The sequence below is a fragment of the Somniosus microcephalus genome, chromosome 3 (assembly GCF_052327205.1).
Source record: "Somniosus microcephalus isolate GS21.2 chromosome 3, FLI_Smic_1.0, whole genome shotgun sequence".
NCBI classification, from domain to species: domain Eukaryota; kingdom Metazoa; phylum Chordata; class Chondrichthyes; order Squaliformes; family Somniosidae; genus Somniosus; species Somniosus microcephalus.
Genome location: NC_140989.1, coordinates 275544438 through 275560213, shown reverse-complemented (window position 1 = coordinate 275560213; position 15776 = coordinate 275544438). Strand labels below are relative to the sequence as shown.

Below are 15776 nucleotides of genomic sequence, written 5' to 3'. Positions count from 1 at the left end.
AAAAGAGCTGTAGTGTCTTCCTAGAAAAATCTGTGCATTATTGAATGGAATGTGTTTTTGAAATCACTAACTCAAGTGATTCAGAATTTTTCCCCATCTAATTTAAGGTCTGTGGACATGAGATGCTGGCTCATAGAGCTGTCCTTGCTTGCTGCAGTCCTTATCTATTTGAAATTTTCAACAATGATAGTGATCCCCATGGATTTTCTCATGTGAAATTTGATGACCTGAATCCAGCTGCAGTTGAAATCTTGATGAACTATGCCTACACTGCACAGTAAGTGTTGTCCATGTGAAATTACAATCCATTTGTTCTTCAAAATAGGGCTGTAGTCATGCACTGAAAGTTCAATAAAACAAATGGCTCTTTGAATCTACCCTTATAATTCCAGTTTGTAATGCACATTGTGCTCCTCAAGAATAAAATGAACAGGTATGTAAGTGGGTTCTGCAACATGTGAGCAGCAGGTTTGAATTAACTTTTGCAATCTTTAGAAACCCTGGCTTATAACTGGTCTTCCAGGGTAGATTCTCGTGAAACTGCTGTGTTCAGCAGTGTAATTAGCCACTAGTTGAAATTATAAATTGCTGCAGTCTAGGAGGATTTTTTTTTTGCAACTTAGTTGGGGATAGGTGGTTCATGAGTAGCCTTTCTTTGTTTTTCTTGTCAATCTATAATGAAAGAGAGACTTGCATTTATATAGTGCTTTTCATGACCACTGGATGTCCCAAAGCGCTTTACAGCCAATGAAGTACTTTTTGAAGTATTGTCACAGTTGTAATGTAGGAAGTGTGGCAGCCAATTTGCGCACAGCAAGCTCTCTCAAACCACAATGTGATTAATGACCAGATAATCTGTGTGATATTAAGTAACTAACTGGTTGAAGCTTCTCATATTAGTGTTTGGGTTGGAGGGGGCAGTGAAACACTTGTTTTCTATCATTTGATTACAAGCCTGTCTATATATTTCTAGGAGGAATTCTTCACCTTATTTTCACCCCCTTTTGATTTAATATTTTTCTTGGTTTTGAAGTCAAATTGCTATTTCAGTATAGAAGTTGTCTTCCATGTTTGTGCTTCACATGCACTCCTTGTCTTTAATACTTCCCCCCCCCCCCCCCCTCCCCCAAGGCCATGTTCATTTCACTGTTGGTCATTGAATTGACAGTTCTCAATGTTTCTACTTTTTGCTACTGACATTTTCATCACTGCTCCATCCTTTTTTTCCAGTTAGAGTATCTCATTTAAGTTGTATCTAAATTGAGCTTGTGTTTAGAAGCTTTAGCAGACTAAAGGCCAATTATTTTAAAGCTAATTTGTGTTTACTTTGCAGGCTTAAAGCAGATAAAGAACTGGTAAAAGATGTGTATACAGCTGCCAAAAAATTGAAGATGGACCGAGTGAGACAGGTTTGTAGATGCTAATCTGGCAGCTACTTGCATTTGGGGAAGAAGGTTGAGGTTTTGCCAAAATGGAATTATCTAATGCAGTTGCAAACTTTTTTTGATCTAATCAGGAAAAATTCATTGTTCTTGCACAAGTGTGGTTTAAAAGAATTATTATTTTGACATTTTCATACTTGGATCCAATCCATCTTTCTTCCTCTCCAGTTCGGTGTAGATATCTTGATTTGTGACTGGTTTACATCTCGGTTGATCTTGTGTTCAGAGCTAATCAGTCATACTGGCACCTGTAGTGTGATCTTTTTAGTGAGGCAGACAAGCATTCTACTAAAAGTGCCTTGTGGTTGCACTGAAACTGGAGAGCACTACTTCGATGTATATGTAGAGCTCTGCTTCTGGGTGATTAACTTGATTTTTGATGGGTAGGTGGACATGTGTTTTTCCTCCATTTTTTTGATATTAAATATTGCTTCGTGCTGGGCTGGAATTGCACTGCATTTGCTGAGGAGTTGAAACAAATGTGAGAATACCAGCTCATTGTTTTAACTGTTCCTGGCTTCAATATTTGGAGATCAGATTAACAAGATAACTTTTAAATTGCACTGACAATTTTGTGTTAATACACACCACAAACTGCTTTTACATTGAGTGCAGTTATACCATAACTTTTCAATGCTGTTGTGCAGCTCTAAATGGCAGTGTACTTGTACCTTTTTTGGGTGGTGTGCAATTGTGTTTTCCCTCAAGGTGTGCCTTCAGATGTGGCAGTATTTTTAGTGCCTCTTGCTTTTGCTGTGTGCCCCCCCCCCCCCCCCCAACCATTGAATTGTTACAATAAAGTGCTAACTTGCTCTAATGTAACTTTTAGGTCTGTGGTGATTATATACTATCCAGGATGGATGTCCAGAACTGTATTTCATATCGAAACTTTGCCAGCCAGATGGGAGATTCTAGGCTGCTGGGTCAGATTGACAGTTGCATTCAGGAAAACTTGTTGGAGATTTCAGAGCAGGATGAATTTCTGAAACTTCCACGGCTAAAGGTGAACAAAGTAGAAATTGACAACTTCTACTGATTTGTCTAATAAATGCTAAAAGTCTCTTTGGATTTGTAATAGTTTGAACTTGCCATTTTCTACCACAACATGATTGATTTATGTTTACTGTTGGTAAGAATATTCTTTTGGCTATAATACTTGGAATTTTGTTCAATTTTTAACTTCATTCTAGTCACAAACATACTTATTGCATACAGTATTCATGTGGGTACTTCAAATTTTTAAATATGTATTTTTTTTGAGACCAGTTTAATTGAATCTCTTTTTTCTCAGTTGGAGGTGATACTGGAGGAAAATGTCTCCTTGCCAAGCACCAGTAAAGTTTACACAAAGGTAATCAACTGGGTGCAACGTAGTGTCTGGGAGAATGGAAAAAACCTGGAAGCGTTGATGGAAGAGGTTAGTACAACAAACTTTGTGGTTATATGGAGGTTTGCACCTATTACAGTATAAACTATGATCCTAAAGAATTTAAATTTTGCTGTAGGTGCCCCTAAGCTGAGAAAGTGGGGGTGTGAAGGTGAGCAGTATAAATTGTTTAGTCTTTTTTCTGCTCTATGCTGTCTTATTTGTGGAAATTTCTTTTGTTTTGAAGCATTTTGTTTTGCAGTGTAGGAAAAGCTTTAGAGAAAGGGAGAGAAGGTACTTTTTTCTATGTTTAATTGCTTCCTTCCACAGCTAATCCATATGAGTAAGTACAATATTCTAATTTATCTCCCTCCCAATTGATTTTTATTTCCTTAGGTTTAATCTAACAAAACTAGAATACTTCAAGCCTGAAGAAAATGGAAGATACTACGAGGGTAGTGACTCATAAGGAAGCAGCGGCCTTTCCCTAAAAGTCTGCAGAATTTTGCTTTGGGCAAGAGTTGATTTAATGGTCTTTGCTCCTTTTGCAGGATTAATAAGGTTACTTACATTAATATGTTATGACATTGTGGCAGAATCTGACTAAAATTGCTTATTGCTGTTGGGGTAGTTTTTGGTGAGAAACTTGTGATTTATTGTATAAAATGTTGACTTTCTCTAAAGGGCAGAAGGGAGGCTTAAATAAAGTGATAGATGAGGTGACTGGGGATCTTTTAAATTCTGGCTTTATCCGGGTAAGTCTCTGATTTCTAATTGTAATTCTTCCAATTCAAGCTGCAAAGACAAGTGTCACTAGATGACTTCTTACAAAAGCAGTTATTTGGAGAGGTGGTAAATTTCCATGTGATTACTTGGATCAGTGGCTATATGATGGAGGAATATGCACATTTGGTTGGTTGGTTATCTGATACATAGAATTTTAAAGCACAGAAATGAAACAAGCCATTTGGCCCAACATGCATATGCTCCATATGAACCTCCTCCCACCTTGCTTCATCTCATCAACACATCCTTCTATTTCTTTGCTCTCTTACTTATCTAGCTGCTTCTTGCATAACAACATGCTGTAGGGCACTGGTTCTTTACTCTTTCTTCCTCCACACTCTCTCTCTCTCTCTCTCTCTCACTCACAGGAAGACAATCTTGCTGGTTAAATCCAAAATTGTTAGGCATGGTAACTTCACCCTCTGGCAATGGCGATTATGCGAGAACTGGAATGAAGCGTTAATTTTAAAAACTAAACAAAATACACTTTTTGTTAATGTAGAGAACTTATCTAGTTAGATTTAGGTCTAATTGAGCATCTATTCACTGCTGCATATTGGAGGCAGAGATTCCAATCATTTCTGTACATGTTAACCATGCTGCTGTATAATTGTACTGCACTTCAGTTTTGCTTTTGACAGGAAGATGAGCACTTCCCAGGCAATGTTGATCTTTTAATCTGCACAATCAAAATCAAACTTTCCTAATGGATTGGTGTGCAGAAGCTTGTGTATTTTTAAGTAGACAGTCTGCACTCTGCTGCACTGTAACTAGATCTTGAAGTTGAGTCCCACTGGAGTTGATCCTATCACTGAAGTGTTTGTAGAAATTACTTTTACTTTGACAAAATTTTGTGTTTTTTTCAGTACTTTCATATTTGTCTTTGCAGGCTAAAGTGAGAGCATATGTGCACTAAGGTGTGATGCATGACAGTAGCATTGTTGTTTGAGCATCTAGCAGAAATAGCATCACTAGATGCAAAATATAGCTTATTTAATATTTTATGTCCATGGTAACCTGTGTAGAGTAGTGGTGTTTGAGGAGATTCCTACTGACTGGCAGTACTAAGGGTAGAGAGTTTTCTGAGCAGATAAATCTTTGGAGATCTGGGATATTGCACTTTCTAGTCACCAGCTGTTCAGAAGGGCATATTTGAAGGAATGTTTCATTGAAGTGATTTATTGGCCAAGCTAGGTGAAACCCAATTGGAACCTTGTGGTAATGCAGTGTAGCTAGGATCAATCTCTGCTAGATTGAGCGATTTCCAGTTGGGAGATAGCTGCACTACTGGATTATTGTGCTGTCAAGATCTACCTAGGGTGAACATCAGCAGCATTCTAGTTGAGAACAGGCACTGTTTCTCTTGTAACTCCAATGTATCTAGATGTGTGGCCTGTTGGACTCTCTTTGGACTCTAGGGGAATCGAGGGATACGGAGATCAGGTGGGAAAGTGGAGTTGAGGTCAATGATCAGCCATGATCTTATTGAATGGTGGAGTAGGCTCAAGGGGCCATATGGCCTACTCCTGCTCTTATTTCTTCTGTTGCTTGTGGTAAACTGGAAGCTGACCTAGATTAAAGATTGCCCTTTTTGAGGTGTATTTCTAGCCATTGCTCATCTTATGATGTTGATGTCTTTCAACTACTTTAATTCTGTAAGCTGTGATTACCTGTGGGTTCAGGATTAAATGAGCTTGTCCTTCGCACTAATTTGCCCAGATTACAAATTGAAATGGCAGTGAATGACTTTGTGGGTGGTTTGAAGAAAGATGTTTTTTCTACAGACTGGCCAGTATTTTATAACCTATAGTCTATAAATCAGGAATGCAAAAGTAAAATACTGCGGATGCTGGAAATACACAGCAGGTCGGGCAGCATCTGGAGAGAGAAACAGTTAATGTTTCGGGTCGATTTAGCAGTTCTGATGAAAGGTCATCGACCTGAAACGCTAACTCTGTTTCTCTCTCCACTGATGCTGCCTGACCCAAGTATTTCCAGCATTTTCTATATATAAACCGGGTCCCTGGAAAGAGAGAAATTAGATAACAAATTGCCCAGTGAATATTTGTTCACCTTCCAAGGCCAAATATTTATAATCTGTGTGGAAGTGGTCATCAAATCATTGTGTTTTTCTGCATTTCCTGTATTTCTTGCACAATTTCTCCCTAGCAACATCCGTGAAACCTCTACAGTGCAAAAGAATCTTCCTGCCTCATTTTGTCGGAGTGGATTTTCTATGCCTCCGGCTTCCAAAGCAACTGTGCAAAGGACCGATCATCCCTTTATTTAGAATGAGCTTCTACTGTCGTGCAAATGACTCTTAATTTTCTGTCAGACAACTGCAGTCCTCCAAGAAAGCGGAGACCTTCCAGCACTAAGGGACCAAATAACCAGGAGCTTGCGTAAACTAACTTGTTGCTATGGAAACAGAAGCCACATGGGTGTTTTGTTGCTGTTTTGCAGGTTCAAACCTTGTACTACTCTGCTGATCACAAACTGCTTGATGGGAGCATACTAGATGGACAGGCTGAAGTGTTTGGCATTGATGATGACCACATTCAGTTTGTACAGGTACTGAATATTAAGGGATGTACATATAAAAAATTAGTCGGGATGGTGCATTCAATTCCCACTAATTAATTAGTCTAGTACAGTATTCTCATTTTGCCTGTATAGCCAGTGTAGCATATAGAGAAAGTTTGTGAGCTGTTTTTCTTGCATGGTGTATGTTAAGCTACAGAACATGGGATTTAGTGGTTGGGATGAAATACTAAAAAGGTATGCAGTCCGATGTATCCCAGAACTCCTGCATTTTGAGTGTTTTCTCACCCTAACCATACATCCTTCTATAGTGGGCCAAGTAACCGGTCGAGCTTTGGCTAGGGGGTACTCGTAATGTTGCTTCTAGAATTGTCTGAAGGGGATGTTGGGTAATTTCCTCCCTTTTAGGGAGATGCTAGGCATTCAGTTGGCACTACCCTGGATAGTGTGATTTGCAGGGTCCAAGTAGGACATTAATCTTGTCATAGTGTGTTGGAGGTCCAGTGGAGATTGAAGTGTATAAAAACTGCATATCGTGCTGTTTACCCATATGTGAGCATCAACTAGCCAGTGTTTCCCTGTCTGTTGCATTGAGATTTTAGCTGCTTAGTTCTTGGTACAGTTGTTTAGTTCTGGTACTGCTGTTGCTTTAGCACCAATCACATCTGTGTGCTTAACATGTATTGGCAAAGGTGTTAATCAACAAAAATGGGTTGGAGAGTGACTAGGAAGCTATTGTGGGAGTGGCTAGCAGTCAAATTCCTAGTGTCTGATGCAGTAACCTGTGCCTCTGGTAGGATTGTGCTGGAGGTGAATGCAGGTGTGCAGCCCAGCTAGGTTTTCTAGCTGCCCATTTAATTTTGCAGAAGACCTCTCCGCGGGAGAACAGCCACCGGCAGATGTACAGCAGCTCTTCTGGAAATATGTCTACTCCAGTGCAAACCAACAAACATGAGTGGAAAATCATTGCTTCGGAGAAAACATCATGTAAGTTCTTACCATGTGGGGTGCCAGGAGGAGCGGGGGGGGGATTTGCATTTGTTTATATATAAATACCTGCCTACTTGCTAATGAGTCAACTACTTTGCTCTTCAGGCAATACATATCTGTGCTTGGCTGTTCTAAATGGTGTGCTGTGTGTCATCTTCCTTCATGGCCGCAACAGTCCCCACAGTTCACCCGTCACCACTCCGTGTCTAATCAAGAGTATAAGTTTTGAGGTTCGGGCTGAAGATGAAGACGACAAACTCCTGTCTCCCATGCAGTATGCCCGTTCTGGTCTAGGAACAGCAGATCTGAATGGCAAGCTCATTGTTGCTGGTGAGTCCAAATTAAATAAGTATTCCAGAAAGGAATCACATTTTTAATAATTGAAGAAAGAGCACTTTGCCCTTTTGGTTTTTCAGTTTTCTTTTCATTTTATGCACTTTCATCTGAAAGTGGTTTGTGCTAAATTGTCAGTGGTCTTCCAGTACCTCCTTACTCGAGTGGTTATTCTTTGTGTATGAATTTAGGTGGGCTGTTTGACTTGCAGGGGCATTGCAATCACGTTAGATCTGGTCCTCATCCCGTTTTCATACGTGCACTTTTAGTAGTAGGTTGGAGTGCCAAAACGGGGACTTTTTTCCCCCTCCTACCTACCTAGGGAAATTAAGGCCAACTGCAATGCCCTCACTACTGCCCCAACTGAGTTTGGCTCCCTCTGCCCAGACTAGGTCTGTGTATCTGTACCCCATCTGACACATTTGTAATCTATTGAGGGGAGGATATAATGTGTGTGAAATAAATTGTCTAACGTTGAGGATTTTTTGCCCTCTTGCTAGAAGTTTGGCTTGCCAATACACCATTTTGTAGATCTGTGGTGCTCTTCAACCAGTTTGGGGACTGGTTGCAGGTAAATCTTTTTTCCCTTTCCCCTACAAGAGAAGGGCCTCTTGGATATTGGGTACTACCAAATTAAGTTGCATCCTGTCAATAATGACCATGGTTAAATACCAGTCTCCATGTTACCAGAGCATTTCCCATCATTCTTGAATGAAAGTTAATTCAACAGCCCCAATGATTTCCATGTTCAATGATCCTGGTACAATTACTGTTTTTTGTTTATTTCCTCCACTCATGGGCTTTTTTTAACAAAACAATTATACTAGCTGTAATTTGCCCCTTTTTAATATCAATTTGAATAAAGTTGTACTTCTGTAAAGTCATGCCAAATGTGTTCTATTGTGTAGAATCGTGCCTGTAGTTTGGAGTTGCTTTTCCTGTAGTTTTTATGCTTTTTGCCTGAGATTTGTCACAGACTTTGCATTCTTACTGGTTTATTAGGTGGCTATAATCGTGAGGAATGCTTAAGAACAGTAGAGTGCTATGATCCTGCAACTGATGAATGGATCTTCGTTGCTCCAATGAGGACGCCACGTGCACGGTTTCAGATGGCAGTGTTGATGGTAAGTGAACAAAAGAGCCATTTTTGTAAATTTGTTTAAAAACCGGCTTGATCCATTATGTCTTTTTTATGGCTGCTATTTTTAGATTGTTTAAAACTAAAAGCTCAATATAAAAAAAATTAAATTGTGGAAGAGCATGTTTGCTTTATAACCTTTTCTATGTTGTGCTTTCTATCATTAATTTTAATAACTATGTCTAAGCAATTAACACACTGCTCCTGATTTTTTTTAAAAGTTTCCATCTTTCCAAGTGCTTGAAACCTGCCAGATTTTTTGTTTTTAGGTCGGAGATGAATGAGTTTTGTCTTTGTATTGCAGGGTCAACTGTACGTAACTGGTGGATCCAATGGCCACTCAGATGAACTTTGCTGGGGTGAGACTTACAATCCAAATACCGATGATTGGACTCCAGTACCAGAGCTCCGTACCAATCGTTGCAATGCAGGCAAGTGTCTAGTAACCCTTAATTAATGTAATGGTTAACTTAGTGATAAAAGTGGCTAGTAACTGAATTCTGGTTGGTTGGTAGGTGTGTGTTCCCTGAATGGAAAGCTGTATATTGTTGGTGGCTCAGATCCATATGGACAGAAAGGGTTGAAAAACTGTGATGCCTTTGACCCAGTTTCAAAAACCTGGACAAATTGTGCTCCTCTAAATACACGTATGTATAATTCTCAATGTGAAATGCAATCTGTAATCCGTATATGGCAGTGACTAAAAAGTTAGATCAAAGTGCTATTTTATAAAGGTTACTTGCATAACATGAAGATTTTTAGGTCATATGTTTTATATATAAGAACTTCAATTAATTAGTAGTAGAAGGTTAATTTCAGAATATATTAGTACTTGATGCCATTACAAGGAAAATGGCTACTTTTACCTTCCAGTTCTTTGACACTCTGCAAGAAATAAGTAAAGCATTAATTCCAAATGTTGTTGAATATTAGGTAGACATCAAGCTGCTGTATGTGGACTGGATGGCTTCCTGTATGTGGCTGGAGGTGCAGAGTCTTGGAACTGTCTGAACATTGTGGAGCGTTATAATCCTGAGAATAACACCTGGACTCTGGTTTCACCCATGAATATGGCTCGCCGTGGAGCAGGGGTAGCTGTCTATGATGGTAAGAAATGCACTTTTGCTGAGTTGATGTGATTGCAACTAGCAGTTGATGCTTATCGGCATGCCAACATAAAAATTGATCTTTTTAATGGAGAGGGAGGATAAGGAATGGTGTGGGGGGGGGGGGTGCATTTTGAATGTTGGACTTTGTTTTTACAAGTAACTGGCCAATTAAGCACATGCTTTATAGATGGTATTGCTGTATTAAAATTGAGCTTTGTAACTGCAGTAAAGAAGTACTGACTTAAAATTTTCCAGCACAAGGAGACTGCCACTTTGGCCCATCATGCTGGCATCTGCATCTGTCTTGTCCTATTCCCTGGCTTTTCCCCTATATATACTTAAAAATGAAGTTGTTTTATTTTTAAAGCTATTCTGACTCTGCCACCATAGTTTTCTGGTAGGGCATTCAATGTCCAAACAACTCTCTGCCCATAAGAGCTTCCCCCTTTTTTTGATCTTTTGGTGATGGGATCCTCTGGTTTCAAAATTCACCAGTGAAAAATAGCTTTTTCCCATATTACTTTTAAAACCTCAAATCCCTTGTAACTTTGAACAGCTTGGATCTCTAAATTTTGCCAGTAACAGATGCATTTTCTCTAGTCTCTCCTAGCTAAACTACAATTAAAGCCTCATCCTTGCTATTATAGTAAAGGATGCCCAAAACTCGATTTCATATTCTAACTGTAGCCTAACCAATTCTGCATAGGTTTACCATTACCTCTGCTTTTGTACTGTGCCCCAAATTATAAAGAAAACAACCACTAATTGCCACTTTTTTCTGCCTTTTTGCTAGCTTTCTATCCATACTGACCCATTCTCTCTTAATAGTGTTGAAGTTTTTTAAAATAAAAAAAAATAAAATTGCTCTTCGTACTGATTTTTATGACTGCGACCTGGCAGTGTTCGCTGCCGTTTCTCCTTTTGAAACTGACGGCAACTTCAGAATTTAGCGCATGCGTGGCCTAATGTGGAAATGCTGAAGTTGAGGTTTGTTGTTCACTGTTCCTCCACAGGCTCTGCTGTGGAACCCCCAACCAAAGAGCTGGCAATCTGTGATCGGACACCCATTTCTGCTCTTCCGAACAAACATTGCTGTTCAAAACCCCCACAAAAGTTAGACCCATTCAAATGCGGTGTAACTGGGTTTTTAATGGCAATCATGAGTAACAACTACTGATTAAACAACTGTTCTAGCCCTGAAAAGCTCATTTTTAAATTGGAATGTCAAATTTCTCCATTAAGTTCAAAAATTAGACTTTAAATTTTTTAATTTATTCATATTTCAGCTTCTACCTTAACCCAATGTGAATGTAAAAAAATCTTTTTTGCTCTTAAGTGATTAGTGCTTTCTATTTCCTGGTTCCCTATTCTGCATTGTGATTGGCTGCTTAGACAGCTTGTTGACATCACAGCAGCTCGCACTATGGGATTCCCACTATACAAAAGGAAACTTTGCTATCTGGCACCGACGGGACCGAGCTGTTGCCGTCCCATCAAAACTGCTGGACAAACCAGCGCTAATGTTGAAACATACGGAGATTTTGAGCTCTGTATCTGGCAACAAACCCTGTTGCTCAACAGCTTCTAAATAGTCGGCCGTACCTTGCAAGTGTCTCTAGCTTAGTAACAGCTTCAGTGAGACCTTGCAGAGCCTGACTGGTGGGGGGAAAAAAACCCTAATGAAACAGCTCCTGATTTTTGCCGGTGGCTCGAGCATTCTGGACAGTTAACCTCCAGATAAACCAAAGTTTCCTGTACATTGATTTCAGCTGCATATCGGATAAGCTGACCTTGCCATTGAGATCGAGATCTTCTGGGATGCTTACTTCAGGGCCAGCGGCGAACCCCTTTACTTCACTGCTGACTGCAAATTGCAGGCCCATGTGTTGGTGATTGGCTGCTGTTTAACACTGTTCCTTCCCTATTCTATTGTCTACTTTGTCCAGTGTTGTAATATTAATAATTAATTATTTTTGCAGGAAAAATTTTTGCCGTGGGAGGTTTTGATGGAACCCATGCACTCAGCTGTGTTGAGATGTTTGATCCGGCCAACAATGAGTGGAAGATGATGGGAAGCATGACATCAGCAAGGAGTAATGCTGGGGTTGCTGCAGTGAACGGACTCCTTTATGCTGTGGGAGGCTTCGATGGCAATGAGTTTCTGAACAACGTAGAAGTATACAACCCAGAAACCAATGAATGGAGCCCATACACCAAAACAAATATGTCCAGTTTATAAAGTTTAGCTTTTTCTTTGCAGCTCAACAAGTTTAGTGATGTAATTTGTGTTGTACTTGGGTGGGTGGAGAATGATTACATTTTTGGATGTTTATGGTTGGGGTGTAGGTATCTAGAACAATTTAAAGCATGAAGTCTGGGTTTTAATGGTAACATAAAACCTTTGGGTTTGCTTATGATAATTACATTAAGCTGTAAATACTATTGCCCCAGGATGTAGGTATGTTTGTTGTGTATTCCTAGTGGGTTTTTTGGTTAAGTGCAAACCTGGTGCGCAGAAGGTTTTCATTTCAATTTGGAAAATAGGAAATACGTATTTTTAGAGCTTCCCCAGAGTTTTGTTTTGCAGCATTTGCACATTGTCTCATCATGAAGTTATCTGGTTTGAAAAAGTGCGGCATAGTAATGAAATAACATGGCAGATTTGGGGTGGGGTGGTGGGAGAGGCGATGGGGAAGAAATCGATGTTGGAAAGGGTAGAGTTTAAACAAGTCATGGTTAAGCTGACCAGCCTGCCAATTAAAGCATTTTTGTGTTGGATTGAATGTTTTATGATCACCTTTTTTATAACAATTTTTTATACTTGGATGAATATACTATATAAGAGAAACAAAATCGGATATTGTTTGGAAGCATTAAACTGAAAGCTTTTCACTAGAATTTGAGGCACCAGCGTGGGACATACACAGAATTCTCCTTGAAAGAGCTTTTAATGTTTGCCTCTGCTATAACTTATTGTACTACTCTGTAAATGCTTGTTGAACATGACGAGGGTTTTTGAATGTGAAATTGTATTAGGATGGAATAGTGAAAGATTGAAGAGCACCTGTGAGAATCAATTTTGTTACAAGCTATGTAGCTAACATTCCTAAAACAATAGCTGACTTAGAAAATTAAATATTTGAACTCTTGACCTCCATGGGCTTTGTGTATTCTTTCAGCATGTTCTAAAGCCAGAAGAATGGGATTTTAATTACAATTGTGAATTCTTAATTTCTGACCTTAACCAGATTAGCTTTGACATTGTAGATTACAAGTACTTTTAAGGTGTTGTAGCCTTTAATCAAAAGGAGAAACTGTATAAATGTACTGAGACTTTTCCCCCTTCCCTGCCCCCCACAAGGGTTTTAGATGAAAGTTAATTGGTACCTGGTATCCTATTTTCCAATCAGCAAATGGACAATGATGTCTGTTAAGGTGATAATGCCAAAGTCACATTTTCCAATATGGATTTCTCTTAGTAAACTACTAGAGAACTTTAACATCAGTTAAACCAATTCATGTCTCTATCTAATTACATTTATGTTCCCATGCACCTAACTGGCCACATCCACAGGACCAGAACAGGTGCTTGTTCAGGGGTTTCATTACACTGCATACACTGTAAAGCACCTGTGATTATATGAATCCAGTGCAAATTAGTCATGCTGCTGCCATGGTACCTTGGGGTATATTGTGTCTATTTTATACCTGAAAAATGGGTGAGAAACATAAGTGAGAGCAAGTAGCTGACTTTAAATTCTGAATTTATCTGCCCTATGATTGTGCTAAAACCCATTTGGCCAGTGTGTTCTTTGTAAGTTACGTATTTGCATTGAAAGTGTGTCATTTGAAAAAGACATTTGCATTATTTGTCAGGGGAAAAGTCCAGTTTCCTCAACTTCAACAGAGCTTTTCAGTTTAGCATCATATGCAACCAGTTGTTTCTAGAACAAATTAGCAGAATTCTATAAATTTGCAGTTCATTATTAATCTCAAGTTGCATTGTTAATTTAAAATTTATTGAAATGGCAAATATTTGAACAGTGCAAAGCATTAAATTATGAAGTAAAATTTCAGTTTCATTTAGGCTCAAGATTTGCTGGCATCATCTCAATTATTTGGCATCATCCAGCTAATGTTGGTTGTACAATACCATACTTCACAAAAGTACACATTTGGCAGGTGCTAAGAAAAGGTTCAGTCAAATCTAAGCAATGAAGTCAAATTGCAATCATCAAGCTGAGTAAACTTTCCCATAACCACTTATGTTTTGGGCTGTGCTTTGAAACAGTTAAGACTGAATACTGTTTACGATACTACCTCAGAACTCATTAACATTACTGCCAGCTGTGATAAAGGAATGACCTTCAACAGAGGAATTTGATGTGAACATTAGAACTATTTTGAAATGTGTCCAAATACTCCAATGGCACAAGCCCATTGTAATGTAAAATTGTGCAGGCAAGCATGCAGTCATGTTTAACTCTTCCAGTAAATCATATTTCCAACTTATTTGGGGAATAAATGCTACAGTGGGCATCTGAAGTTTCAAGGGGTATCCGGATCCTCATTTGAGAATCGCTGGCCTCTCTGCCCTCCCCAGTAATTATCCAAAGCAATTATCACTTGAGTCCCCAACCCTGCAGATGGTGTGAGATGCCGTCCAGTCTCAGTGGGCACACTCCAATCAGCTCATTCGTAATGTACAGAAGAAGCGAGAGCTGTCCCAGCCATCAACACCATCGGTCTTATCAGCACTCTATGGGCTCCAGTGAGTCTACTAACTTCAGTATAACCCTACCAACTTGTATAACTCTACCAACCTTGGCAACAATCTACTAACTTAAGCAGAACTCCACCAACCTCAGACAGTCTACTTCAGCACCAGCAAAAAGTTTCATTAAGTAAAACATAAGTTTAATTGTATAACTAATTTTTATACAGAAAAAATACTTGTTACAGGGGCTCTGGAGTTTTTAATAACACGAAGGGTCCTCCGAAGCAAAGGTTGAGAACCCTTACTCTACAGGATGGTTTAATGAGGGAAGTACACAGGCTAGGAAACTTGATAAGCATTCCCTGTTTTCAGATCCAGTCAGTCAGCAGCTGAAGATAGATGGGTTAACATTTTGTGTAAGTCCATGGTCAAATGCACTTTTAGTGCCCTATAAAGGTTGTGTTTTCCTCTCTTTCCCTCCCCTTTAGTGCAATCTTGTGATAGAGGCTGGAGCACTGGGTAATAAAATTACAAGGCAATAAGGGAAAAAAGTGGGTGGTCATTACTGAAATGGAAACATTCAGGAAAAGTTGAACATATGGGAATATTTAAACTAAAACCCATACCATAGAAGTTGGCTGAAGTGTAAGGAAAAAAAAATCTTGCATTTATATAGTGCTTTGGATAACCTCAAGTGCCCCAAAATGGTTCATTGTTTCAATGTAATTTATTGGCTGTCAGTTTTGTTGGTGCATATGTTTTATACACAGCAAGGTCCCACAAACATCAAGAGAGAAGCAGTTAATCTGCTCTTGGTTGAGGAATGAATGTTGGCTAAGGCAGCAGTCAAGATGATGAGAAAAAAGTGAAATGTTTACATCAACTTTCCAACTTAATTTATTTTACATTTCCTCCTAAGAAATGACATGGGAGATCTGCTGGCTTCTTGTCTCTCGAATCTTCTCCAGCCCCACAACCCTCCTAGATATCTGCGCGCCTCTAATTCTGGCCTCTTGAGCATCCCCGATTTTAATGGCTCCACTATTGGTGGCCGTGCCTTCGGTAGCCAAGGCCCTAAGCTCTGGAATTCCCTTTCTAAATCTTACAGCCTCTCTACCATCTTTCCTCCTTTAAGATGCTCTTTGACCAAGCTTTTAGTCATCTGCCCCTATATCTCCTTATGTGGCTCAGGGTCAAATTTTGTTTTAGAATGCTCCTGTGAAGCGCCATGGGACGTTTTACTACATTAAAGGTGCTATATAAATACAAGTTTTTTAAATATCCTATTTGAGCTTTAATTGCCTTTACCTGACCTTGGCAGACAGTTTTTAGTCAATCAGGGGCCATTTTAATT

The 15776-nt window shown here is 39.2% G+C and overlaps 1 protein-coding gene across 4 annotated transcripts in view; it reads left to right on the top strand.

Moving 5' to 3' along the window:
• Window positions 1–12856, top strand: part of ivns1abpa (influenza virus NS1A binding protein a) — a 28646-nt gene extending 15790 nt beyond the window's left edge. For all 4 annotated transcript variants that reach the window (XM_085982578.1, XM_085982580.1, XM_085982579.1 and 1 more), the window contains 12 exons: window positions 108–277; window positions 1334–1409; window positions 2272–2445; window positions 2734–2859; window positions 6058–6165; window positions 7002–7122; window positions 7231–7455; window positions 8461–8582; window positions 8901–9027; window positions 9112–9243; window positions 9530–9703; window positions 11685–12856. In XM_085982578.1, the coding sequence (XP_085838704.1) occupies window positions 108–277; window positions 1334–1409; window positions 2272–2445; window positions 2734–2859; window positions 6058–6165; window positions 7002–7122; window positions 7231–7455; window positions 8461–8582; window positions 8901–9027; window positions 9112–9243; window positions 9530–9703; window positions 11685–11944 (1815 nt within the window). In that variant the 3' untranslated portion in view covers window positions 11945–12856. The remainder of the gene's footprint in view (window positions 1–107; window positions 278–1333; window positions 1410–2271; window positions 2446–2733; window positions 2860–6057; window positions 6166–7001; window positions 7123–7230; window positions 7456–8460; window positions 8583–8900; window positions 9028–9111; window positions 9244–9529; window positions 9704–11684) is intronic.
• The last annotated feature ends 2920 nt before the right edge of the window (window positions 12857–15776 follow it).